Source organism: Corythoichthys intestinalis, chromosome 2, assembly GCF_030265065.1.
Source record: "Corythoichthys intestinalis isolate RoL2023-P3 chromosome 2, ASM3026506v1, whole genome shotgun sequence".
Lineage (NCBI taxonomy): Eukaryota > Metazoa > Chordata > Actinopteri > Syngnathiformes > Syngnathidae > Corythoichthys > Corythoichthys intestinalis.
In genome coordinates, this window is record NC_080396.1 from 48,152,526 (window position 1) to 48,177,898 (window position 25,373).

General features: G+C 40.2%; 4 protein-coding genes across 8 annotated transcripts in view; 3 read left to right on the forward strand and 1 right to left on the reverse strand.

The window, feature by feature from the left end:
- Positions 1-2,995, forward strand: part of LOC130911924 (suppressor of tumorigenicity 14 protein homolog) — a 29,603-nt gene extending 26,608 nt beyond the window's left edge. For both annotated transcript variants that reach the window (XM_057829604.1, XM_057829605.1), the window contains one exon: positions 2,552-2,995. The gene's annotated coding sequence lies outside the window, so the exon portion shown is untranslated. The remainder of the gene's footprint in view (positions 1-2,551) is intronic.
- rad51c (RAD51 paralog C) lies at positions 1,135-3,663 on the reverse strand. Its single transcript, XM_057829622.1, has 4 exons — positions 3,385-3,663; positions 2,516-2,765; positions 2,147-2,363; positions 1,135-2,064 (listed from the first exon to the last, which is right to left on the reverse strand). Exons 1-4 carry the CDS (start codon positions 3,500-3,502, stop codon positions 1,579-1,581), a joined length of 1,071 nt encoding a protein of 356 aa, XP_057685605.1. The 5' UTR covers positions 3,503-3,663; the 3' UTR covers positions 1,135-1,578.
- abt1 (activator of basal transcription 1) lies at positions 3,037-11,399 on the forward strand. Of its 2 annotated transcripts, none has more exons than XM_057829625.1 (5): positions 3,037-3,082; positions 6,769-7,184; positions 10,285-10,460; positions 10,542-10,739; positions 11,008-11,399. In XM_057829625.1, exons 2-5 carry the CDS (start codon positions 6,776-6,778, stop codon positions 11,209-11,211), a joined length of 987 nt encoding a protein of 328 aa, XP_057685608.1. In that variant the 5' UTR covers positions 3,037-3,082; positions 6,769-6,775; the 3' UTR covers positions 11,212-11,399. The 2 variants fall into 2 exon arrangements, with proteins under 2 accessions (XP_057685608.1, XP_057685607.1); XM_057829624.1 differs by lacking the exon at positions 3,037-3,082 and adding an exon at positions 3,946-4,064.
- Positions 11,400-11,895: 496 nt separating this feature from the next.
- LOC130911930 (cyclin-dependent kinase 16-like) overlaps positions 11,896-25,373 on the forward strand; it is a 37,454-nt gene continuing 23,976 nt past the window's right edge. The window contains exon 1 of one of the 3 annotated variants that reach the window (XM_057829615.1): positions 11,896-12,038. Coding sequence is in view for 2 of the 3 variants with exons in the window: in XM_057829613.1 (XP_057685596.1) it covers positions 12,810-12,867 (58 nt within the window). In the remaining variant the exon portion in view is untranslated. Of the gene's footprint in view, positions 12,039-12,697; positions 12,868-25,373 lie in introns of those variants that run through there. The other 2 variants (XM_057829613.1, XM_057829614.1) reach the window with 2 other exon arrangements.

Genomic DNA, 25,373 nt, shown 5'->3' on the forward strand with positions numbered 1-25,373 from the left:
AAACAATCTCGGTTTGTATACAGAGTCGAGGGGGAAAAGTACGAAAGAGAAAAAAGAGACACCCACAAGTTTCGACCTGGTGGTCTATTCAAGACGTTTCTCTTTCTTTCCTACATTTCACTGACTCTTCATAGAAAAAACAACAGTTTGCGCTGGCCACATGAATCTGCAGTGTTGAGACACCAATTCCAAGTACGCTGTTTTTTTAGTTCATGTCGAATATAATTCGCTATCCATTTTATAAATATGACAGATTATTTATCAGTTGTTTATAACAGCTCTATAAGATGTTATGTGCCATAAATTTTAAATGTGCACAAAGATATAAACGCACCGACACAACCAAGGGCATAATAGCCCCCCTTCCCTCCACACACGGAGCCCTGATCTCAACATGATGCAGTCAATCTGGAATTAAGAGACAGACACAAATAAAATATTGTAGCGTCGCCGGGGCTGTCATCGGTGGGTTAATTTATGCACCAACGCGGGGCTGTCATTGGTGTGCTGGTGCACCAGCGCGACGCTCCGATTGGTGGACTAGATAGCGTCAGTGTAAATACAGTGGGGAGAACAAGTATTTGATACACTGACAATAGGAAAACCCATTGGCAGTGTATCAAATACTTGTTCTCCCCACTGTAGTTGTTGTTTTTGCATTGGTGAGGTGGCGGGAAGTTAATAAAGAAAAAGAGGAAAAAGGCGTTGAAGCTCGTGTGTTGTTTTCGCGGCCAAACTTCCGCTTAGCAAACGTTACATTATCAATATGCAAGAAAAAAAATGTGCTCTCTCTCTGCTTCTCTGATGAGTACAGACTCTGTGTGTTTGTCGTTGATTTAAATGGCACATTATCGCGCGCGATCACGCGAGAGCTCACGAGGGGACGGAGTTGGCGGACCACAGCCGTGCAGCAGCCGGTATGATTTGCCTGTTTTTGACGGACTGCGTGGCTCGCAGGCATCACTGAACCGGACCGGAACCGCAACGATCACGCATGCAGTGTACTTGGGCCTTAACTGGTAGCCATCATATGGCAGAGGACTTCTCTTGCGGAGTCTATTTTGCAGATGAAAAGTGAAGGATTTTCTAGACTAAAATACTCTTAATTTACTAAATTCTTAACAGATTAACAAACCATATTAATGTGGCTATGAGTCAGGCCGGATTTTGAGATGTTATATTCTTAAGTATGCAGTAAAGTTACTGCATCTGACATTAATGAAAATCCAAGCTGTTTATAAACCTGGTTGAAAACGGAGCAATCTATAGGTATTTCAAAGTACACTCCATTGACTTTAATGTTATGTGGCTTGAATGGCCCTGTCCTTAGGATGGCAAACAGGTGACAACCATCCCCAATTGGCTCACTGCCCACATATCCAGCATCCAGCAGTCTCGTCAAATTCAACCAGCGGAGTGTCGTTTTTTTTTGTTTTTTTTAATTTAAATATTGCACTATCCTTAGACTCCTATTTGACATAAATGTGTCACATTTTCTAACCTATAACTCTCTGAGCTCATTGGCTTTGAATAGTGTTTGGCCACCTGTGGTCTCTGCATCGTCATATCAGAGTTATTCTACAAGACAGCTGATTGGTCAGTATTAGTTCGAGGCCGTTTACTAGGCGGCTCCTCTGATTCGTCATCGTCTCTGAAGCCGTCTGTGGTTATTTGGTAGTTCACTGTGGCCTCTTGATGGTCTGGTGACTTAAAAATAGTCGCCTGCCTTTGACAGCCCGCCCAGCGCAGGAGGAGTCTTTGGGTGGGCGCGTGGCCCCAGCTTTCCCCGAGGGCGGGAACCAGCTCAGATCGTCCACCTTGCAGCCGCGTGGTCATCTGGTTGCTCAGGACCACCGCCAAGTCGTGCTTGGTCGCCATGGAGATTAGCTGCTGTGCCAGGCCATTGAGCAGGCGGGTCCGCTGTGTCCGAAGCTCGTCAAAATGCTGACGGAAGGGAAAGGCCAAGCTGTCGATAACCAGGAGGCGGACCTTCGGGTGAAGAGATAGGAAGTCGGGCAGCAGGTAGATCTCGGCCAGGAGTTCCACGTAGTCATGGCAGCGCACCTTATGCACACAGAGATGGGAAGTGAACGCTTGAAGACATTACTAGATATTCTCTTGGATTAACGCGAGAGTCACTTGGTACCAGGAAGATGTTGGACAGGATGCTTTCCACGGTAAAGGTTTTCACGGCATCCTGTTGCTCGGCATCCTCGGCAAGCAAGGTGCAATGGTGGACCGCAGCGGTGGCGAGATCCACCACCCTTTGAACCATGAAGCTTCCTTCCGTGTCGATGAAAACCACCTGACCTCCCAGACCGCCAAAACACGGTGGCACCTGAGTGTCCACCGCCAGCTGCAAACTAGCACCACACTTATATCACATCGTCTGCCATCACTCTTGATTGAAAAATGCAACAGAAATGCATGTTAATGTGGTTTTCCTAGTTCAGGTTTACTGTAAAACTAAACACCAAAGTTAGCCGTTTTTCATATTAATACTTGTTTGTCTTACCAAAGTTGTGTTTTTCCTACTCCCGGCGCCCCACAGATCTCTGTGGTTTTGCCGACAGGAAGTCCACCTCCAAGCGCAGCGTCCAGCCGCGAGGAGAATGTCACAATGCGATTTAGCTCCTCTTCCTTCTGCAGAAGGTCCAGTGCGGTCAGAGAAGCTCCATTTCCTGATCCTCCACCTTCATCAGCACCTCCCTCCTTCCTCGCAGCCTGTAGCACCTCCACTGCCTCCTCCTGGCTGAGCCCCGTCTCTGAAACAAAAAGAGCTCTCCACTTCATTGCGTTTTCATACATTTGAAAGACTCTTAGATTGCCTGGATTGCTTAAACGCCATACATCGATTTTCTATACTGCTTGTTCTCATCATGTTTCCAGGTGAGCTCGAGTCTATCCTCATTTATTTTTTTGCCAGAAGTGGGGTACCTTCTGGACGGGTTACCAGACATATTGTCGCGTTTTAATAAATATAATTTATTTCCTGGTTTTGTGTTTAACTTTACAAGATGTTTTTTTCAATGCTAGGCTCCAGCCTTCCTGTGTGGAGTTTGCATGTTCTCCCCATGTTTGGGTGGGTTTACTCCGGGCACTGCGGTTTCCTTCCCACATCCCCAAAACATCCATGTTAGATTGATTGAACACTACAAAATTGTGCCTAATATGTATGAATGTGGGAGCGTATGGTGGTTTGTCTCATTGTGCCCTGTGAGTCACCAGTTCAGGGTGTACCCCGCCTCCTACCCATTGTTAGTTGGGATAGGCTCCACCACCCCTGAGGGAAACTGTTATTTTTTATTTAATGTTAAGACCATTTGCCATCTATCACTTTGACCATGTTAAAAAAAATCACGAACAAAATACACATGAATTTACCTCGACAGAGTTCCAGCGCACTGACTTGCATGATGTCATCGAGCATATGAAACCCCGCATTGAGGACTTTAACTTTGATCTGTGGACTCAAACGGAGAGTGGACACTGATCTCTGCATCCTTTTTGCACAGCTTATACGTTCCTCGATACAAATATCCACAAAAGTAAAATTCTCTTTTCCAACTTCATGGATTAATCCTGCACCCAAAACAAATTTACGACGCTTCAATTTCTTAAAACTTCCCGCCCAGAAAAAGTCGCACGTCAGTGACGACACAGCGGAAACGACAAATTAACACACTTGATGTCAAAATAAAAGGAACAGTGATGGTTCAAGTCTCACTAATGATGAATTTCTTAGGTGCACGGCATTTTAATGCTTTGAAAAAGTTTGACTAAGCAGAGGTTGCACACCCCTCTTCTGAAACACGAGCTCAAAATTGTTGTCTTTGACTTTGTTCCCCCAAAACAATTTTGATTTGAACCAGCGTCAACATCACGATTGGATATGTTATGATAAGTTAATTTAAATTACTAGTTTGAAATGACCAATGCGTTTTAATATGAAAGCAGGAAATGACCTGTCGTCACTGCTGTTTCGTCATTAACATGCGTCTTTTGGTATACACGTGAAGTGAAGTCCGATTCACGACGCAGTTACTTGGATTTGTGGTAGCTAGGTAAGTTTACTTTCATTATTGTTGGACACAAATACCCAATCGATTGTTATGATGACGTTACAGCACAAATTTAACAACGTTGACAATGTCAAGTCATTGATTTTACACCCACAAACGAGACCTGTCATCTCCATATCGTTTTTGGCTGTTTGTATTGGCCAAATGTTACACACTATTTAACCCGTATTAAGGCAAGTGACTGTTTTTGGCAATTTAAAAAAAAAACACCCACACAAAAAAACGTAACCTCAAAATAACCTGACATCTACATACGTGGACATCATATTTTGGGTCTTGTTGCCTAGACAATTGATCCAAAATGTAATTTCGACGCCAGGTCTCAATTAAAACTTTCCTTTAAACACACATATAGATTTATATATATATTATTATTTATCATCCTATTTTCTAAAAAATATTATATAATTCTTTCCATTATTTTTTGTCATTTTATATCCTTATGAATAAATAGGATAAGCTGGATGGAGAATGAATGAATGAATAAATACATTGATAAATACTTATTAAAATTTGTTAAAAACAGAATTACACGTTGGTTGTGTCCCCCAATAACACACTAATTAAAATTTGTTAAAAACAGAATTACACGTTGGTTGTGTCCCCCAATAACACACTAAAGATGATTTTCTTTTTTTCCTACTGTTTGTGTTTACTGTCATTGACAATGATAAAAGTCCATTTCATTTAAATTGAAATGAAAAGCTTTGAATGTTCATTTCATTGCCATTAACAGTGCTAGACATCCAATCCATTTTGACTGGAGGGCTGGGAGTGATCATTTTCTGCCAGCCCCTCCCAGTCAAAATGGATTGGACGACTAGCGCTGTCTATGGCAGCCAATGAGTTAAATGAGTGCCCTATAAAGGGCTGACATAGGTAAATATGATGCATAATATTTATAGCTGTGATTAGTTTAAAGTTGATTAGGTGTTGACAACATTACAACCACCGTTTTGCATTCATTTTGAAATGTTAACATTGTAAGATGAATGTCATATACAAACAGTAAATAAAACTACTTATGTATGTAACAGGTAGTAGCTACAGTGGTATGAAAAAGTATCTGAACCTTTTGGAATTTCTCACATTTCTGCAGGAAATCACCATCACATGTTCTTTGTCTGATCTTTGTCAAAATCACACAGATGGAAAAAAAACCTCTTTAACTAAAACCACCCAAATAACTTCATATTTTAATTAGGTTAGTATGCAAACAATGACAGAAGGGGGGGGGGGGGGGTAAGTAAGTGAACCATCACATTTAATATCTTGTGGCACCCCCTTTGGCAGCAATAACTTCAACCAGATGCTTCCTGTCGCTGCAGATCAGTGTGGCACATCGATTGGGACTAATCTTGGCCCATTGTTCTCTACAAAACTGCTGCAGTTCAGTCAGATGCCTAGGATGTTGTGTGAATCACTGTCTTTAGGTCATGCCACAGCATCTCAATGGGGTTCAAGTCTGGACTTTGCCTTGGCCACTCCAGAATGTCTATTTTGTTCTTCTGAAACCATTCTGAAGTTTATTTCTATGTTTTGGATCACTGTCTTGTTGCAGCATCCATCCTCTTTTTAGCTTCAAATGTCTGACAGACTGCCTCAGGTTTTCCTGCAAAACGTCCTGATAAACTTTTGAATTCATCCTCCCATTAATGATTGCAAGTTGTCCAGGCCCTGAGGTAGCAAAACAGCCCCAAATCATGATGCTCCCGCCACAGTGCTTTACGGTGGGGATGAGGTGTTGATGTTGATTAGTTCCATTTTTCCTCCACACATGACGTTGTGTGTTACTCCTAAACAATTCAACTTTGGTTTCATCAGTCCACAAAATATTTTGCGAAAACTTCTGTGGCGTGTCCAAGTGCCTTTTTGTGAACATTAAGCGAGCAACAGTGTTTTTTTAAACTGCAGTGACTTCCTGCGTGGAGTCCTCCATGAACACCATTCTTGGCCATAGTTTTACATATAGTTGAAATGTGCACAGAGATATTGGACCGTGGGAGTGATTTCTCTAAGTCTTTAGCAGACACTCTTGGGTTATTTTTTGCCTCTATGAGTATTCTGCGCTGAACTCTTGGCGTCATCTTTGGTGGACAGGCACTCCTTGGGAGAGAAGCAACAGTGCCAGACTCTCCATTGGTAGACAACTTCTCTGACTGTCGATTGATGAACATCCAGACTGTTAGAGATGGTTTTGTATCCTTTCCCAGCTTTATACACATCGACAATCCTTGATCGCAGGTCTTCAGACAGCTCTTTTAACAGAGCCATGATGCACATTAAACAATGCTTCTCATCAAGAAAATTCTTACCAGGTGTGTGTTTTATAGTGGGCAGGACAGCTTTAAAGCACTCATCAGTGATTGGGCACACACCTGACTTAAATTGTTTGGTTAAAATTGGTTTCAGTTGCTCTTTAAGTCTCCTTAGGCAGAGGATTCCCTTTCTTATTTTCCCCCTTCTGTCAGTGTTTGCAGGCTTTCCTCATTAAATTATGAAAACCTATACATGTTTGAATGGTTTTAGTTAAAGCAGACACTGTTTTTACATCTGTGTGATTTTGACAAAGATCAGATCACATTTGATGGTGATTTTATGCAGAAATGTGAGAAATTCCAAAAGGTTGATTCTTTTTCATTTGACCATTGTTTATTTTTAACCAAATGCTTTCATTTCTAATAAGATGAGAAATGGGCAAGGCGAAGAAGAGGATGACGACGACAGTTCCATCAGAAGGGCTAATGGACGAAGTAAAGAGAGCTCAAAGAGAGGAGGAGGAGGAGAACGACAGTAATTTTGAAATTCAAGACACAGAAGACATAAAAGAGGCGCAGGAGGTAAGGACAACACAAGAAGAGGAGGAGGATGTGAAGATCACAATTCCAGAAAAGCAGGACGAGGACAGAAAATATTCAACACAAAAAGGAGAGGAAAAAAAACTAAATCTAAAGGGGGCTGCAAAGACTTCTTCCTCAGACAGGAAATGTATACCAGGAATTCTCTACATTGGTCATATCCCTCCAAGGTTCCGGCCCAAACATATGAGAAATCTTTTGTCTGCTTATGGCGAGATTGGACGAATCTTCCTGCAACCTGAAGGTAAGGCTGGTCAATTTATTGATCAATGTGTGTTCCTCACGATGTTTATTTTTAAATTCATTCTCAAAATATGTCATGCGTTTGTTTTTGTTTTAAACAGAAAAGACAAACTATTATATATGAGCTTTACGTAAAAGAAAGATGGTTACTCAGACAATCTAAATATGCAAATCATGAATTTCTTTATAATGAAGAAGAAAATATTGTTTAAACACAGAAAATAACACTCTCTGCGCAGATTTTGTGTGACATACCAGTCATGCCACGCACATAGATTATATAAACGCTGATACACTCAAAACAGGTAAAAAGTGGCTAAGAAAATAGTTTTTTTTTTTTGTCCGTGCAATATGTCTTTTTCCTGTCTGAGACTCACCCCAGGGTTACACCTATTGTGGCCCTCATACATTTGACTTCTGTGCCTGTGGAATCGGGTTTAAAAAGATACGATTTTTAAAATTGAATTATTTTTAAGTATTAACTCATTGGTCATCCAATTGCAGTGTTACTGTTGCATATGCATTTTGCAATAGGCAGTAAAAAAAAAATCTAAATAATTATAAATACATTTAATTAAAGGATCCATTTAGGGAAAAAAAAGTCAATGATTTCAAATTTTCGATGGTAGAAAATTTAAAAAAGCACACATTAAAAAAAAACAATTATAAAAATATATAATTTTTAATATTAAAAAAATGGAAAGCTTGAAAAACAAAAAATTCGGATTAATTGAAAAAACAAGAATAAAGACAAGAAGTCAAAGAAGTGTTGTCCGTGTGTATTTTGCTATGTATTTTTGTGACCTGACATATCAGAATTTTTTTGCTGCCATTGTTATTAAACATCCTATCCATTTTAACTGAGAGCAATCGATTGATCGCTTCCAGCCCCTCACAGTTAAAATGGATTGAATGTCTACTGCCATCAATAGGTGTTTTCAATATCAAGTTCCCTCTTTTACCAACTATCACAAACACATACTTTGTGACCTGAGCTTGCAGTGACTGCGTTTAGCTAATGATACCGTTAAATAGATGTCCACTGTAGCGACCACTGTCCCTGAAAGGGTTAAACAAGATTCTTCTCGCTGGGTTCCACTTGATCAAGATTTTGTCTAGTGCTTTAAAGAGCATACGACACCAGAAAAAAAGTCTTAAATGGCATTATTATGTGAATTAGAATCATATTTTGAGACGATTCGACTATATACAACAATTTAGCAAAGCGCAGATGACGAGAAATTAGTCTTTTAATCTGCCGGTTAGCCACGCCTACAATTATAGGGCTTTAGCGTCCCCAACAGGTGGATGACGTCAGCGGTAGACTAGGCTCATCGGTTTTACTATTCAGCCCATTGAGGGGGAATTGTTCAGAATGAGGAAAACGAGACGAAGAGAGCTGCAAAATGTCATTGTTTCAGTCTCTCTACTCCCAATATTTTTACAGGATATTCTTTTTATCCAAGTATTTTCCCCAATAGCTATATAAATGGCTTGAGAAGGAACAGTCAGCCCGTCGAGGGGGAACTATTCACAATGAGGAAAACGCGACGAAGAGAGCGGCAAAATGTCATTGTTTCTGTCTCTTTACTTCAATATTTTTACAGGATATTCTTTTTATCCAAGTATTTTTCCCCAATAGCTATATAAATGGCTTGAGAAGGACCAGTCAGCCCGTCGAGGGGGAACTATTCACAATGAGGAAAACGCGACGAAGAGAGCGGCAAAATGTCATTGTTTCTGTCTCTTTACTTCAATATTTTTACAGGATATTCTTTTTACCCAAGTACTTTCCCCAATTGCTAAATAAATGGCATGGTCATGACAAATAACTTGTGCTAAATGGAATATAAAATAATAAAAATCCATTTATTCAAGACGACATGGCAAAATTACTCCATAATGGTCAAAACAGTCGACTTTACCTTTACTGTCACACCTGCCGAACGATATTTTATGACACCTAAATCGGACATATGTCATTTCCCTTCCCCGGCTTCGGAGAATGTAAACAGACCAGAAGGAGTGACAGCTAGCCGACATGCTAACCCGAACCGAGGGATGTTTCAAAGTCTTCGAAGTGGAAAATCACACATAACTAGCCTGGATTATTTGACATGACGACCTGGTTGTCGAGTTTCTTTGCGGATCGGCAAACCGCCCGGCGGAGAGCAATTTACAGTTCGTTCCCTGGAGGAGGGTGGCTGGAATTCTTGTATAGCTAACGTGCTAACAGCTAACTGCTAATGAGCGTGAGGATAGCTTTTTACATGCCTATCAATGATCAAACGTAAGTAGTCCTTTATTTAAAGGAATTTTATAGTGTTTACTTTGTAATCACTGTATTCGTATTTGACATAATACAAAACAAGATGTTTACTCACTTCCTTGTAAGTCCAATGGTCCCACAGTAAATATCCACGGTGAATGGGAACCTTTTGAAACTCCAAAAAGGCGCATACGCCTCTCCCGCATACAGAATGATTTTTCTGCAGCCGTTTGGCTGGCGTGATGCAAAAAATAAAAGTATTAATCCGCAAAATCAGATGAATCCTTCGTCCTCATACACAACAGTACACTGTAGCGTGAAGAGGACGTCTTCTACCGTACACGTCACAGCGCCCTCCTCCTCAATGCGAGACCGAAGCCGGAAGTCACTCATTTTCCTGGCGCGGGATTCAAAAAACTAAATAAATATAGCGATCGCTTCCACACACATCCAAGCGGTCCATATCATTCAGGAGCATAAAATACCGCGTGTATTATGAAATAAACATGCTTTTTCGTGTCACAAGCACTTTAAGCAGGTTTCCGCATACATACACTGCTTAGAACGACAACACTGCAGAGAACATAAAGGATTGCAGAAATACAGCTAGTATTGACAACTAGGCGACTTTTCTGATTGTTTTTTCCAGGATGACCATATTTCAAAAAAGTAAATCAACAGTTAACTTTGTTTTCCATAGTCAAGTAAGGAGCCAAGTACAAGGCAATTTGAGTCAAAGTCACTGAACGTTGCCAAAGATAGAGTATGGTGCCAACTTTCAACTTATCACATATTGATTGTTCTGTGTTATCATCAACTTCTGACGGAGTAGATCGGCAAGTGAAGGCGAGGAAGAAGCGCTCGGGTTCCAGGAGGAGCGGCTTTACCGAGGGTTGGGTGGAGTTCCGTGACAAGCGTGTGGCCAAGCGGGTGGCTGCGTCTCTTCACAACACACCGATGGCGACACGGAAACGGCAGACCTTTGTCTCCGACCTCTGGTGCATCAAGGTTCATTGAACACCCGCTTTTTCGCTACTATCTATTCACCATAGCTAATAGGTAGATAACAGGAAGCTTTTGGCATCGTAGTACCTGCACAGGTTCCAGTGGACGCACTTGAGTGAGCGTCTGGCCTACGAGCAAATGGTTCTCGCACAGCGCCTCCGCACGGAAGTGTCGCAGGCCAAGCGTGAAACCAACTTCTACCTGGACAATGTGGACAAGAGCGCTCGAATGGACAAAGACAGCAAGAAAGGGAAACGGAACAGGACAGACGCACAGCACAAGGTGAGTTACATGCTCACATACTACCGATCCCATTCTCATTTTTTCCGTTTTTCATTCTTTCTGTTTGTCACATTGTAGTCTTGTCTTTTGCCATTCTTTTTCTATTCTTTGTTTCATTCTCTCTATTCTTCTATACTTTTTCTGTCATTAAATCTTCATTTGCAAAAAAATAAATAAGGTCAGATTTGGATTGAGCACCCGTAAATTACATAAATGCATCAGATTTTTTTTTGTTGACCACTGAAATAAATAAAAATGTCATTGTCAGGCGGAGGAGCGGACGTGGGACTTCACTCAGCGCCAGACGGAGGAGGAGATCCAGATGAAGAAAAAGAAGGTTAAGAAGACGGCAATGATGACAATGATGGACTCCGGTAGCCAGAAGCAACAAGACAAAGAACGCCTTCACCAGCAAAAGAGCCAATCAAACATTTCCTTGTTGGCCAAAATTTTTAATTCCAAACAGCCTTAGCAGCTGGTGACTGGACGGTGTGACACAAAGTGAACAATGCACACAAATGTTATATAAATCCTCATTGACTACTTGTAAAAAAAAAAATAAAAAAAATAATAATATAATGGTGGTAATTCAGCCAAATAACCAGCGACACATCAACAAGTTTAACCAAATCATGGATTCATTGTGAAAAGGTGGTTGAAAATGAGCATAAATGTGATTTTTTTTTTTTTTTTTTTTTTTCAATAATGATGTTGATTAACACATTCAGGGAAAGTTGCCACCAAAGTTTTAAGACTTTTAACCCAAAGTTAATGAAATTTCAATAATAGAAACGAATACACATCGATTACGACCACAAGTAATACTCTAAAGTTAATTTTATTATTGGTAGTAGTAGAAGTATTTAACTCCTAGCATGCCATTGACGTCCAATTCATTTACGGGAAAACTGACTGAATGCTCGTGTGTCAGTGCCATTGGTGGGCCTAGACGTCCAATCTATTATGACTGGGAGGAGAATGAATGAAGGTTCTTTGGCAGCCAATGAATTAAATAAATAAGGGTTTGAACGAAATCATAATTTAAGCATGAAATTGTTAAATTTGTGTATGAGTGTTTTATTTTTCAACTTACAAGAAAAGTTTAATGTTGGGAGTGACTGCGTACATGAAAGACAAGATAACAATGCGCACGCATAAGGCGAAGGGGCGGGGCTTGACGTCATTGATGTGCGGAGGAGCAACATGGCGGCAGATTACTGGGAGCAAGAAAAATCCTCAACACTGTCGCGCTGAACCGAGCCAAAGACAAGCCGGGGGAAGCCGGGACCGGGCCTCCCGGTGAGTAACCCGCTTACGTGTTCACGTAAACTGTAACGGGAGGAGAATCATCAAGAGGACATAATGTAACTGAGCGGCAGCTGCCAGCTGGGGAATCACGCCGCTCCGCCTCCATTCGGAAGGCTCGAGGTGCAGCAATTAGACGGCCCCTCACCCTATCGTGCTCAGTGGGCGCTATCTTAATGTAGTCTGACCCCATTCCTGAGCCGGGAAGCAGAAGGACTCGGTACAACCACCTCATGCCAACAGTTGACAGGCTTACCATGTTTGACATCACTCGCTATGCACTATGTAGCGAGATGCCCATTTTGCAGTGCCGTTCGAATGTGAGCATAAATTATCTCTCATGTTGTGCCTTTAGTGTATTCCACAAGAGGTTTGGAAAAACAGGGAGCAACGACGCACACTAGATTATCAAATAGATCCTAGGAGACACTGCGCCTGTGCGGCGATACAAGCGAGGGGAAAAAAACAATATTTTCTGTTTCCGGGTGTTTGAACTGTGGCGCGGAAATATTTAATGCTCGGTGGTCAACGAGTAGAATGCACGTTTTTACAACAACTGCTATCACGCCCAAGCACCCAATACACACAGTCTGCTCTTTTACCTGAAACGTTCCTTTGTGACTGCACGTTCTGCTTTGAATAAGTTAAATTGCTAATAAGCAAAGCCCCGCCCCCTTTTTTGGCCGTACTCGACTCGTCCACATATTGTCGCTGAGAAGCCTGTCACTTAGGGCCACTGCAACCCCTTTAGGTGCCCTAAGTCGGATGGTGCCCTCCATTCCACCCTGCTATTACCCAACGCCGTCACAAAAAAGAGGAACAAGTAAGGATAAGCCGTTGTAAATGTACATACCGTACCCCTCTTAAAATGATTGCCAAGGTCAGGGGCCGGCAACCCAAAATGTTGAAAAAGCCTTATTCGGCCAAAATAACAGAAAACAAATATGTCTAGAGCCACAAAAAAAGCGGCCTTATAGAAGCATTGCAATGAAGGCAACACGTGTTGTATATATCTACATTAGCCTAGGGCAGTGGTGTCCAAACTATTCCACATAGGGCCACAGTGGGTGCTGGATTTCATTCCTACAAAACAAGACGACATCTTTTCACCAGTCTGGTGTCTCACCAGTGTAATCAGTTGACTGCAGTCAGGTGCTACTTGTTTTAGCACAAACTTCATTGGTTAAACTGTCTGTGCTCGATTGGTAGGAACAAAAACCAGGACCCACAGCGGCCCTTGAGGACAGGTTTGGACACCCATGGCCTAGGGTGACCAAACGTCCTCTTTTTCCCGGACAAGTCCTACTTTCACGTAGTATCCTCGTCGTCCGGGCGGGTTTTATAAATTCATAAAAATGTCCGGTTTTTATGATTTTTCACGGGACCAATTTGAAGAGAATCCCTCCGGCCGCTGGGTGGCCGCAGTTGACATGGCTCCTACTAGAAGGGAGGGAAGGAGTAGTTCTTGTTTTTGTTGGCAGTTTATCCCTATCATGAGGCATTACCGATCATCTACTGGGTTGACGATTTGGCCACAACGCCTGCCCAGTTGTTAAGTTTTCTTACGATAAACACGTATATAATGGCAACTGTTGACTTCTGTCGGAGCTTTGACTGTAAAATCCCATTTGGTGTCTCATCGTTGCGCTGCCGATGATTGTAAACTTTTATAGCAAAGTTTGATTTTTGCCTCAGCTAACTATCAGTAAGCTAAACCACGCCAGGCATTATGGGAAACGTAGTTTTGAACTGATATGTTTGGAAATATGCTGGTTGAATAGTTTGTCAGTTTTTTTTTTTTTTTTTATGGAATTTTATTGTCATCATCGGTATCATTGACAATTACAAAATGTAATATGATTTGCCCGAAGGAACCGAAGAAGACGAAAAAGGCGGACGAAATGAAGTATTTGCTTATCAGTTTCTTGTCCCCCATACAACTAAAGACGCACATTCAGGCATGGAACATACATCAAAACTGTAAAATAACACAGTCAAAGTGCGTCTGTACGCGGTGGAGGCTGAGCAGCGAATGTATGCGTTTGTATGCAATCTAGAACATTGAATGAGAATATCAATTGAATGGGAATAACAATTTGTCAAGGACAATTGTCGCTATAGTAATTTATAAAATGTTTAGTTGGCACATAGCCTACTGTGTGTATGTTTTTTGACTGGACTACATTTCCATGGGTCTGCATTTCATATATAAATATATATATATATTAGTCATTATTTTTTTTCAAAATGCATTTTTCCATCCAGAGTGAGGGGGCACACTTTAAATATATTAAAGTGATATAGGCATCTTTGAGTGGGTGAACTTCAAGTAAAATTCAAGTATCTTGAGGCTGGGCTGCGTGTCCTCTTTTTTGGAAATCAAAATATGGTCACCCTATATTAGCCTACTATCAAAATGACTGCGTTGGCTATAAATACATATGGGTCTTCACAGGGGTGAAAGTGGCTAGAATTTCTTGCAGGATCTCCCCGACGTGAAGGTCGCCACAGAGCCAGAAATTGTGTTCGTTTGTTTGTTTATTTATTTTCACTTTTTGAGGGGGTTGGGGAGGGGTCAAACCTCCTAAAACTACCAAAATGCACAGAAAACAGTTTAGGCACAGTTATTTCTATAACACATACAAAAACCGATTTTCATTCAAAATTGTATTTTTTCAATGATTTGCAAAATAAAAGTTAACAAAAACAGCAATAACTCCAACCTCCATCTCCTAATTTTTATTTTCCCTCATTTCCTCACATTCTAGAGCCAAATCTCAATTTTAACTACTTAAGAACATAGGATGTATATTAAAATTGAAGTAAATGTAAACATTTACTTGAGCTTCTTTTTAATAATAAAGATATAAGTAACATACATTCAGAAAAATACGTACAAATGACTTATATTATGCAGAGTGAAATGGAATATATTTTGAAGATCGCGCGAACATTGACTTTTTTTTCCAATCATAAGGAAATGAATAAGTAGCCTAACATAAATGAACAAATTTAGTCCAAAGTGCACATTGACAGCTAAGATGTTCTGAACCGCCGAGCAAATAAAACTATATCTGATAAAAGGGCCGCCTCAACTCATTCCTTGCTCTTAAAGATTTGATCCATTTTCTGTTGCATAGCCCTTTTTTGGTCGCATCCATTCAACAATCTTTTTTTTTTTTTTTTTTTTTTTTTTTTTTGCTGTTCCAGAAAACATGCACATTTGAACCAATCAGAGCTCACTATCTCTGCTGATCAGATGTCAGTATGTCAGCCAATTGAACAGATAAATGAGTCCAGGCGTTTTGCTTTGCTGCATGCATTCGCACTAACGTGACTCATCATCGTCAGACTCTGATAACTGCAGCAGCTGGGGAAACCTCCATGCCGTCCGTGCAATAAAATAAATAATAAATATCGGTGGAAATGGATTACACTACACAAGCACTTTATTATGCTTGTCGTTAACACTGTATGTAAATCTGATGCTGGTAGATTTTCTTCTTGGAGATGAAATGCGTGTGTGGCAGTTTAGGCTTTTTTTTTATTTATTATTTTTTTTACATAGCATTTTGACAGTCGCCAACATATTTTTGGAATCAAAGCACCGTGTACCGGAACAGCATTCCGGCCCTGAGTCTTATACTGGAACTGCGTTCCGGCCCTGAGTCTTATACCCGAACTGCGTTCCTGACCGTTCTGGCCCACTTTCACCCCTGGGCCTTCATGATCAAATGTTTATTTTCCTTGCAGTGCATTCTATAGAGAATGACGCAGCACGTGACCACTTGTTGTTGTCCGATACTACCTCAAGTTTTTCATTACAATATTCATGAATTACGTTTAATTGCTTTGATAAAATTAAGGAATGTAATGAAGGAATCCGAATTTTGAGGTCATTTGTATTTTGAAGATTCGAAAAAAACAACAAAATACAATGCGCCTAACGTGCCCCTTATCTGGGCAACAAACATAGTGCCACAAAATGCAGCCTGCATTTATGAAAAATAAGACTGCACCCTTTTGAAAAGGTGAAATACATAATAGGAGTTCACGTACATGTATAAAAGCGATGGGTGTTCAATATCGATCACATCACACGACTCATCACAGGGTATGCTGCCGCTGAATTATTGCCCTTGATTTGCTGATTGGTGAAGTTGCCGCCGTTTTTATGGCCCTTCACTGTCTTAGTGCGAGAGGCATGTATTGGATTTTCTGTATTATCTCGGTTTTGTTTTTGAAGTCTGCAAATACTGTAGGTGTTCTGATATGTTGATTAATGACGCCTTCATTTACCAGTCACCATTTATGAACGGTTTTCCACGCTTTATTTATCCATTTTGACTCGCTAAATTGAATAACCTCAATACAATAACACTACTGCCACACACACAGACACAACATAGTGTTCCCACAACAAATAAATTAAAGGAATGTCAGAGACAAAGACAAAGTTACAACATTGCATGTCCTAAAAGTAAGCTCCGTAGTAAATGCAGAATATTAATTAATATTAATATGTGCATGCTGCCCACTGTTATGAACTGTAACATCTGTATACAATGGAGTTGTGAAACTGGTTGCTGAGTTCACGGGACAAATTTTTTTTTTTTTTTTCAACAATGCGACCTACATTGAACCAACGCACATGTATCTAAGTGTTATGGCAAATCAAGAACTTTTGGGAAGAAAATTCATGTGCTCATGTAATGCAATGTATAATGCCTTCTCTACCATGATTTGATTGTGCGTCCTTGGCTGCAGGGGACGGGACTTGATAAGCATATGCTTCTCCTGTCAGCCCTTGTCTTTCTTCGGTTCTTTCTCTCTCTGGTTAATCATATCACATCTTGTAACTGTCAATGACACCGATGATGATGACAATAAATAAATCCGGGTTGCAACAAAAAATGAGCCGTTTCGACCCAGCTTCCACAGAAAAGACAACACTGGGCGCCGCAAGCACACATTGTCAATTGAAATGATAGCGCCAGCTCAATTGTGTATACATATACCCGCAAGCATTTGAGCCTGTGAATGGCACAGACTTGTGGGTACACCTTCCGAGTAGCAACTGTGACTTTGCATAATTGAACCCCTTTCACAAACATATCCCGGTAAAGTCCCGTGTAAGGTGACGCTGTATTTACTTGCGTCATTGCTTTCAGTCATGGAGCGATATCCCGGGAATGACGCATGTTGGACTTTTTCACAGACTTGTCCCGTGTTGCCCACTGGCACAGGTAGGGCTGCTGGCGCGATTTTATAACCTGGACATCACATCATTTTTGGTCTTCATCGACTGTCACAATGTTGGTTAAATCGTGTTTTGTTACAGAGCCGAGTGCGTTCCCAACGTTGCACCTCCAGCCAATTTAAGCTCATGAAGACTATTTAAGCCCAGGCGATCCAAGAGAAGGATGCCAAGATAATAAGTTTCTGGTCACTATTCGGCACCTTGTTCTCTCGAATCTCATGCATTTGCTAGCTTGTTCGTCTGGTGCCCTTGTTTTGAAATTCCCTATGTTGTGCTGGTATTTGAGTGTATTTGTTTTGTTGTCTTATCGGCTCTCTGACTACCGTTTAGGTTCGTAATATTGATCCCCGTCGACCTACTGTCACGGACCCATGGTAATATTCCCCCTTTTCCACCACCACGTGTATTTTTGTTTGTATTTAATGAACCCCTTGAACGCATCCCTCTGTCGTTTTCTGCTTTGAGGTACAACCTTGTTTTCGCAATTGCGGACACTAACATCGGCAACAAAATAAACCACATGTAACGGGTGCACAGTGTATCCGTTGTATAGCACGTGGAAACCTCCCCGCCGATTCCTTCATGTAAGGACGCTAACGACTGCGCCGTTGGCTCGAGCTTATTGGCGCAGTGGTTACCGAATTTACCTGCCGACTAGAATCGTCGCGGCGCGCGGGTTCGCGTCCCAGCCAATGCACTCTCTTCCTCGGCTCTACGATCTAGTAGCAATTGAATTTCATTATGTTTTCAGTTTAATTTAGGTATTTCCAGCTTGCTATGTTGTTAATTGTGAATTTTTTTTACCGCTTTTTTTTCTTACTGCGAAGAAAGAGGAAGTGACGATAGGCCCACCATGATAATTAAATCATCAGCCATTGTGAGGTGACCCGGGAATTTAACGCCTTCTATCACATACGCTTCGTCCCGGACATAATATTAAGGGGCAGTTTACATGGCGACTCTGCGACACAAAGACGCAATGACTGAGTTGCGGACTCTGCTTGCGTGCGTATGGTGTCGGCGAAGACGAAAAATTCTGAATCGTGCCTCCAAAGTGGAAAAATCCGATTGCGGGGGGTTGAGGGGGGCTTCCTTGGCATGCATATCAAAGGCTCCTGCGGCGCGAGACCGCGTCGTTAACGTCAGCACTCGTACACGTCACATTGGGCGTGCGCAGCGGTGCTACTAAACATTAAAAACAGCAAATATGGCAGAATATCGGCTTTAATTTACTGTTTTAATAATATTTTTAAATTAAATATGTTGAACGTTTCAATTTTTGTGCCTTTTTGAGCAAAAGAAAAATGGCATTGCTTCGAGTGGCCGGGCATATTTTTTTTCCGGGCTGAGGCAGCTTGGTGGGGTCAAATTGCATAATTCTCTGTTGCCCAGTAAATCTGCACTGCCCCCCAGGGCCTGGCATGAATACTACATCGTTTTCATGCGGAATCCCGACATTGTTCAAATGGAGACGCAAATGCAAATGCAAATTTGACATTTTTCGTATTCTCGGAGAGTCACCATGTAAACGGCCCCTAAGACTCAACCCTTTAAATGTCCACGTAATCTCCGTGTCAGTCGACCCGGGAAATTGCTTTCACATTCAGTACAAGGCCTGCCCTTTTAAATCCTGGGATTTAAATGTTGTTTTAGTGAAGGGGTGCCCAAGTCCGGTCCTCGAGAGCCCCTATCCAGCTTGTTTTCCATGTTGCCCTCCTCCAACACACCTGAATCAAATAATCCGGATCATTCCCATGCTTGCTGATGAGCTGTTTATTTGATTCAGGTGTGTTAAAGGAGAGAGACGTGGAAAACCAGCCGGATAGGGGCTCTCGAGGACCGGACTTGGGCACCCCTGTTTTAGTGTATGTGAAAGGGGCTTACCTGCGTGACTTTTCTGTTAACAAACATGCAAAACAGTGAGACTGACTTGATCTGACCATTAAAGTTAAACTTCCTTAAGTTTCGCAAGCACCAGAATATATTTCAATCAAATGTTAATTTGATTTAATCTAAAACTAATTGCTTCAGAGGGTTCAAAAAGCCGCATGTCTCCTGAGCTGCGAGTTGCAGACCCCTAAGACTGAAATCTGCATGCTTTACTAAAGTGAGTTAACTTAAATCAGTACTTATGATAATACAGTGAGTTTAAAGTTGATCAAATTTAAGGTGACGATAAAATATGCCGGCAGCACGGTGGAAGAGTGGTTAGCAAATCTGCCTCACAGTCCTATAGGGTTCAAGCTAACCTTTCTGTGTGGGGGAAAAAAAAGGCCCCGAATTTGGATAGGTGTCTTTTCTAGATTTTTAAAAATTCTTTCCGCAATAAAGAGAGACTGCGAAAAAGACCAATAATGGTCATTTTTATTTTTTAGTATTCTGTTCTGAAAAAGTAAAATACAGTAGTTATAGCTAAATTCTCTTTTCATCCTGACACGTATCCAAATTTGGGGCCTGTTTTTGGGGGGAGGGGTTCTCCCTGTATTAAGGACATATTTGTAAAAATACAAAGTCATCCCACTGCACGTTTTAAAAATTGCCAAACAATGGTAGATCTTTTTTACTTTCACTACACAAAGATTTTATTGCTGCGATTTGATTTTGCTTAGTCTCCACTCAGAAAGTTACGTATCAAGTGTATGAAAACTGCTTTAAACTTTATCGTTCTGCAGTTTACAGAAAACATCATAATTTAATTTTTTTTTTTTTTTTTTGGGTGACTGGAAGCTTACAGTAATGCTACTGGAACATCCAAACCTGTTGCATAATGAACATTATTAGCAAACTTACTTACTCGTTCTTGGTGCCTTTAGTGTGCCATAATGTCAATATTTTGTTAATTTATGTTACAAATATTCATTCGAAAATAATTTGGCATCAAATGATGTCAAGACTTGGAGGAGGGAGGCAGCAGAGCATATTTTTCATATACATACTATATCATAGGACAAAAAAAGTCCCATTAGGAAACGTGCGTACTAAAACAATGTGATGCCAGACGGTTTTCATAGCATATATAATTGTAATTTATATTACTGAAGTTGTACCTTCTACTGTTGAACCTCACTGTAATCATGCTAGCAAAGATATAACAACAATGCACCTAAGTCACGCTCAGCTGGGTGATATGTGTACTATAAAGTAGAGCTGAAACGAATACTCGAGCAACTCGAGTAACTCGAGTTTAAAAACTGATCCGAGTAATTTTATTCACCTCGAGTAATCGTTTATTTTGACAGCTCTAAGCATCACGTTTTGCTAGGACTACTTTTAATGCGGGACAACGCGCTGTCGCGTGCGGAGAGGAAGAAGGGGGGAAAAAAAAAACTTACCGCAGCCGACAGCCGCCACAAACGACGCCGACGTTGCTAAATACTAGCCCGCACAATGCTACATTGGTAACAGGTAGCATCTGGTGCGTCTCATAGAGATCACATGTATGTTGAACTAGATGCACAGTGAAAGACTAGGCCGCGTCTGGGCAGCGTTAGCAAACAGCCGCCATCTTAAAGCAGTAGAGCGCTAAGCGCTAATAAAGAGCGCTAAGCGCTAATATATAAGATTAACATTACTGTCACTACTAGCTCACCTTACGTTAGCATTGCGGAGGGCTAGGTTTCAATTAAGACCGCTTTCGATGCGTGGCTAACGTGTCTTTCATACAGGCTTTAACATAACATAGCGTTGTGGAGTGATGAGGGTGTCAAATAAAAACTCAATAATGCTAACTATCAATTTTAGCTCAGTAGTCATTGATGGATAAAACACCAAGTAGCACTAGTCCCTAATGTGCTCCAATACAGCCTGTATCATACATTTATTTTGAACAGTGCAAAAACTCAAAATCCTATCAGGACTTACAGTTTAGACTAACTTAAAACTTAACTAGAACTTAAAAATGGCTTGACACAAATAGAAATTTAATTGAAAAACGTGGGAAAAAATCCTAACTTTTAAGTGATGTGTGTTATCAAGCGTAAAGGCATTTTTAGGTGTGTTTATATATATATATATATATATATATATATATATATATATATATATATATATACTTTTTAAAAATAAGATTAAAGGTTTTTTGAGTGAAAGCAGTGAATTAGTCATTTTTTAAAATTCTAGTTACATCTGAGATACAATTGTTGGCTGTTTTTAACAATATACATCAAAAATAAAGACATTGATTGACTGAAAATGATAAAATGTCTTGTTTTCTCATGTATATCTATAATTGCTCTTCACCTAAAAATATATTTGTTTTATCCGATTACTCGATTAATCGATAGAATTTTCAGTCGATTACTCGATTACTAAAATATTCGATAGCTGCAGCCCTACTATAAAGACTATGAGAAGTCGACATTTTTTCATTATTATTCTAATTTGTGATTCCATGACCTTAATTTTAAAATTGAATCACAGTAAGCTTACACGCGTGTCTTCCTAAAACCCAATCTCTGAAAAGTATCTTAATATTATTTTGTTTTTTTAAATTACTTTTACTGACTGATGTGGTGGCCATACTTGAATCTTATATGAGGCATTTGTTAAAATGTTGTGTCAGCCTAAGTGATTATCTGGAAAGCATAAAAAGAGTTAGCACTCAGCACTTCCTGTCACTGAGGCTACCAGGCATATAGGCGTAATTTACGGTGGGTCGTCAGGCATATAATCAAGCCTCCTCAGGTTCCAGGCTAACTTTTTTACTTGAAGCATTGTGGCCTAATAAAGAATTTGAGGGGCACAATTGGGGGAAAAAAAGTCTGGTTGCATACTGTAAATGAACGTGCGAAGTGAATTTCCACCCATTTTCATTATGTTGCTGACCAATATTTAGTGTATTAACTGCGTAAACTGCAAAACTAGCGCAAGTCTTATCAGTGTGCTATGGTCCCAGTGTGGGTATCAAAGCATAATTTGCAGTTCTTTGTATTTGTCCACCTGAATTAAATACCCCAGCTAAGGCAATTGATGCAGCCATCCATCCCGGCAACAGAATTTCCTCCTTTTTATTTATTTTTTTCCCCTTCATCACAAGTTAACAGTTTCTTCACAAAAGGAGTCACTCATGATTAGGATTCAGCATTTCTGACCATTGTTCGTGCTTTACAAGAGTTAAGTAAAATATGTAGATGTAAACTTGCTATATTTCGGGATACCGGCTGTTAGCATGTTGGTATTTGACTGATCTCTGTAGAAATAGAACTTGAATACAGCCAAAAAATGGCAATGTGCCATTCTCTATTTACGAGGGGCATTCAAAAAGTAATGCACTCGAGTGCATTGCTCGTACAGGATTTTACCAATCTTATTTATATTTGGCACAAACATGATAGGACACACCTTTTTGCGATTGTTATATCTGTTTTTCTTATTTTCAGATTTTTAAAGCTTAACCCTTGTGTGATCATAAAAAATATATAACGCATCATACAATTTTTACAAAAAATGTAGACGTATTTTAAGTGTGATAACTAAGTCATTTCTGAATATTTTTTTACTTTCAACCACTCAAAATGTTCAGTGGCATCAGAGCTATCTATTCACATATAGTTTTTATTTTTAATTTGTACTTTTTTGCCCTCTATTGACAATAAATGCAGCACTGCGCTACGACCAAAACTAACTATGTTGGATATATATGTACAAAACAAAATTGAATTGGAAAATTTCATATCACACAATTAGAGCCTTGAAAAGGTCAGTGAGTTATAACAACAGATTTTTTTTTTACCCATGCCCATATTTGGCAATGGCCGTTTTTGTGTATAATACCCCTAAACATACAATTGTTTACAATAATTGTAAATGTTTTGAGGTGCGATAACTAAGTCATTTCTGAATATTTTTTTACATTCAACCCCTCAAAATGATTCAGTGGCTTCAGAGCTATCCATACATATATAGTTTTTATTTTTTTATTTGTATTTTTTGCCCTCTATGGACAATTAAAGGAGTACTGTGCTACGACCAAAACTAACTATGTTGGATATATATGTATAAAACAAAACTGAATTGGAAAATTTCATATCACACTATTAGAGCCTTGAAAAGGTCAAAGAGTTATAATATCAGAATTTTTTTTATCCATGCCCATTTTTGGCAATGGTCGTTTTTGTGTATAATACCCCTAAACATACAATTGTTTACAATATTTGTAAATGTTTTGAGGTGCGATAACTAAGTCATTTCTGAATATTTTTTTACATTCAACCCCTCAAAATGATTCAGTGGCATCAGAGCTATCCATACATATATAGTTTTTATTTTTTTATTTGTATTTTTTGCCCTCTATGGACAATAAAAGCAGTACTGTGCTGTAACCAAAACAAACTATGCTGCATACATACATACATACATATATATATATATATATATAAAACATGAATTGGAACATTTCATATCACACAATTAGAGCCTTGAAAAGGTCAATGAGTTATAATAATATATATATATATTTTTTATGCATGCCTATTTTTTGCGATGGCCATTTTTGTGTATAATACCTCATACATACATACATACATACATACATACATACATACATACATACATACATACATACATACATACATACATACATACATACATATATATATATATATATATATATATATATATATATATATATATATATATATATATATATATACATATAAAACATGAATTGGAACATTTCATATCACACAATTAGAGCCTTGAAAAGGTCAATGAGTTATAATAATATATATATATTTTTTATGCATGCCTATTTTTTGCGATGGCCATTTTTGTGTAAACACGCAATTTTTACAATAATTGTAACTGTTTTGAGGTGTGATAACGAAGTCATTTATGAATATTTTTTTTACTTTCAACCACTCAAAATGTTCACTGGAGTCAGAGCTATCCATACACTATAACCTTGAAAAGGAAAGTCACAACAGCTATGAAGAATTTATAACAGAATTTATATAAAGCAATCAGTCACTGAGTCCCAGCACCACAAGCAATCCCACGTTGTGTTGACGCGTGTCCCCTGGAGGATTGCCGGTGTAGACCTCCAGCTTTGATGCGTAGGAGGTTCAAGTCACAAAGGGCCCAAATCTTCATGCCATACTTTGCGGGCTTTGACGGCATATATTGTTTGAAGCAGCAGCGTCCTCTAAAGGCAATTAGGTGTTCGTCCACGGACGCGTTACGTCCCACGTTATACATTTCATGCAGCCGGAAAATCCAGCTGATCCACAAATCTTAAATCGGCGACAGTTTGCTTGCATAGTACCGCTGTGGTCTAAGCAGCTTATCATCGAACCGGAGCATTCGGTTGATCTCCATGAACCCCCGATGAGCCATTGCGTCGGGGAACGTCGAACGCCCGGTCTTGACGCACCACAAGCTGCTCGTCGCTTCATGCCTGGAGCGGTACATTCCAGCTAGGATGAGCAGCCCGATATACGCCCGCAGCTCTTGAGGCGTGAGGGGAGACCAGTTCTTGAGCGATCGGAGCCCTTGGATGTTGGTCAATGCGACTATTTTCGCGACGATCTCCTGGTTTACAAATAACGCAAACGCCGTCTCCCGACTGCTCATCTAGCATCATACTGCATACAACGTGGGGATTCGCGCAGGGACGTAATGTCCAGCCACTTCGTTGGTTGGATGCCATATCGCTTTTTTGTTTTCCGAGTTCCATAAGTATGATCGGCGCTGCCCGATGGATCCGACCCGACTATTATGACTCCCGTCATCCTGACGCTCCCTAGGATGACGCCGCGTAATAAGAGGAGGACCTCCTCTTTCTATCAATCGGAGCTTGACCAATCGCGGGCTAATAAATTCAAACACGAGGCGGACCAATCATAGTTGAGATTCAAAAACGCAACTCAAAACGTAACTTTCGAAATCTGAGCCAATCTCTATGCAGAACATCTGTTTGAACTAAAGACGCTCACACGCATGCGTATTGCGTAGACGTATAAAATTCAAACAAACACTTTATTTTTTGAAAAAGAACTCGGCCAGTCATTTCTGGAGGCCCCCACCAAGCCCTACTAAAGTCCCGACCGGAATTGTTGAACACAGATGCAAAA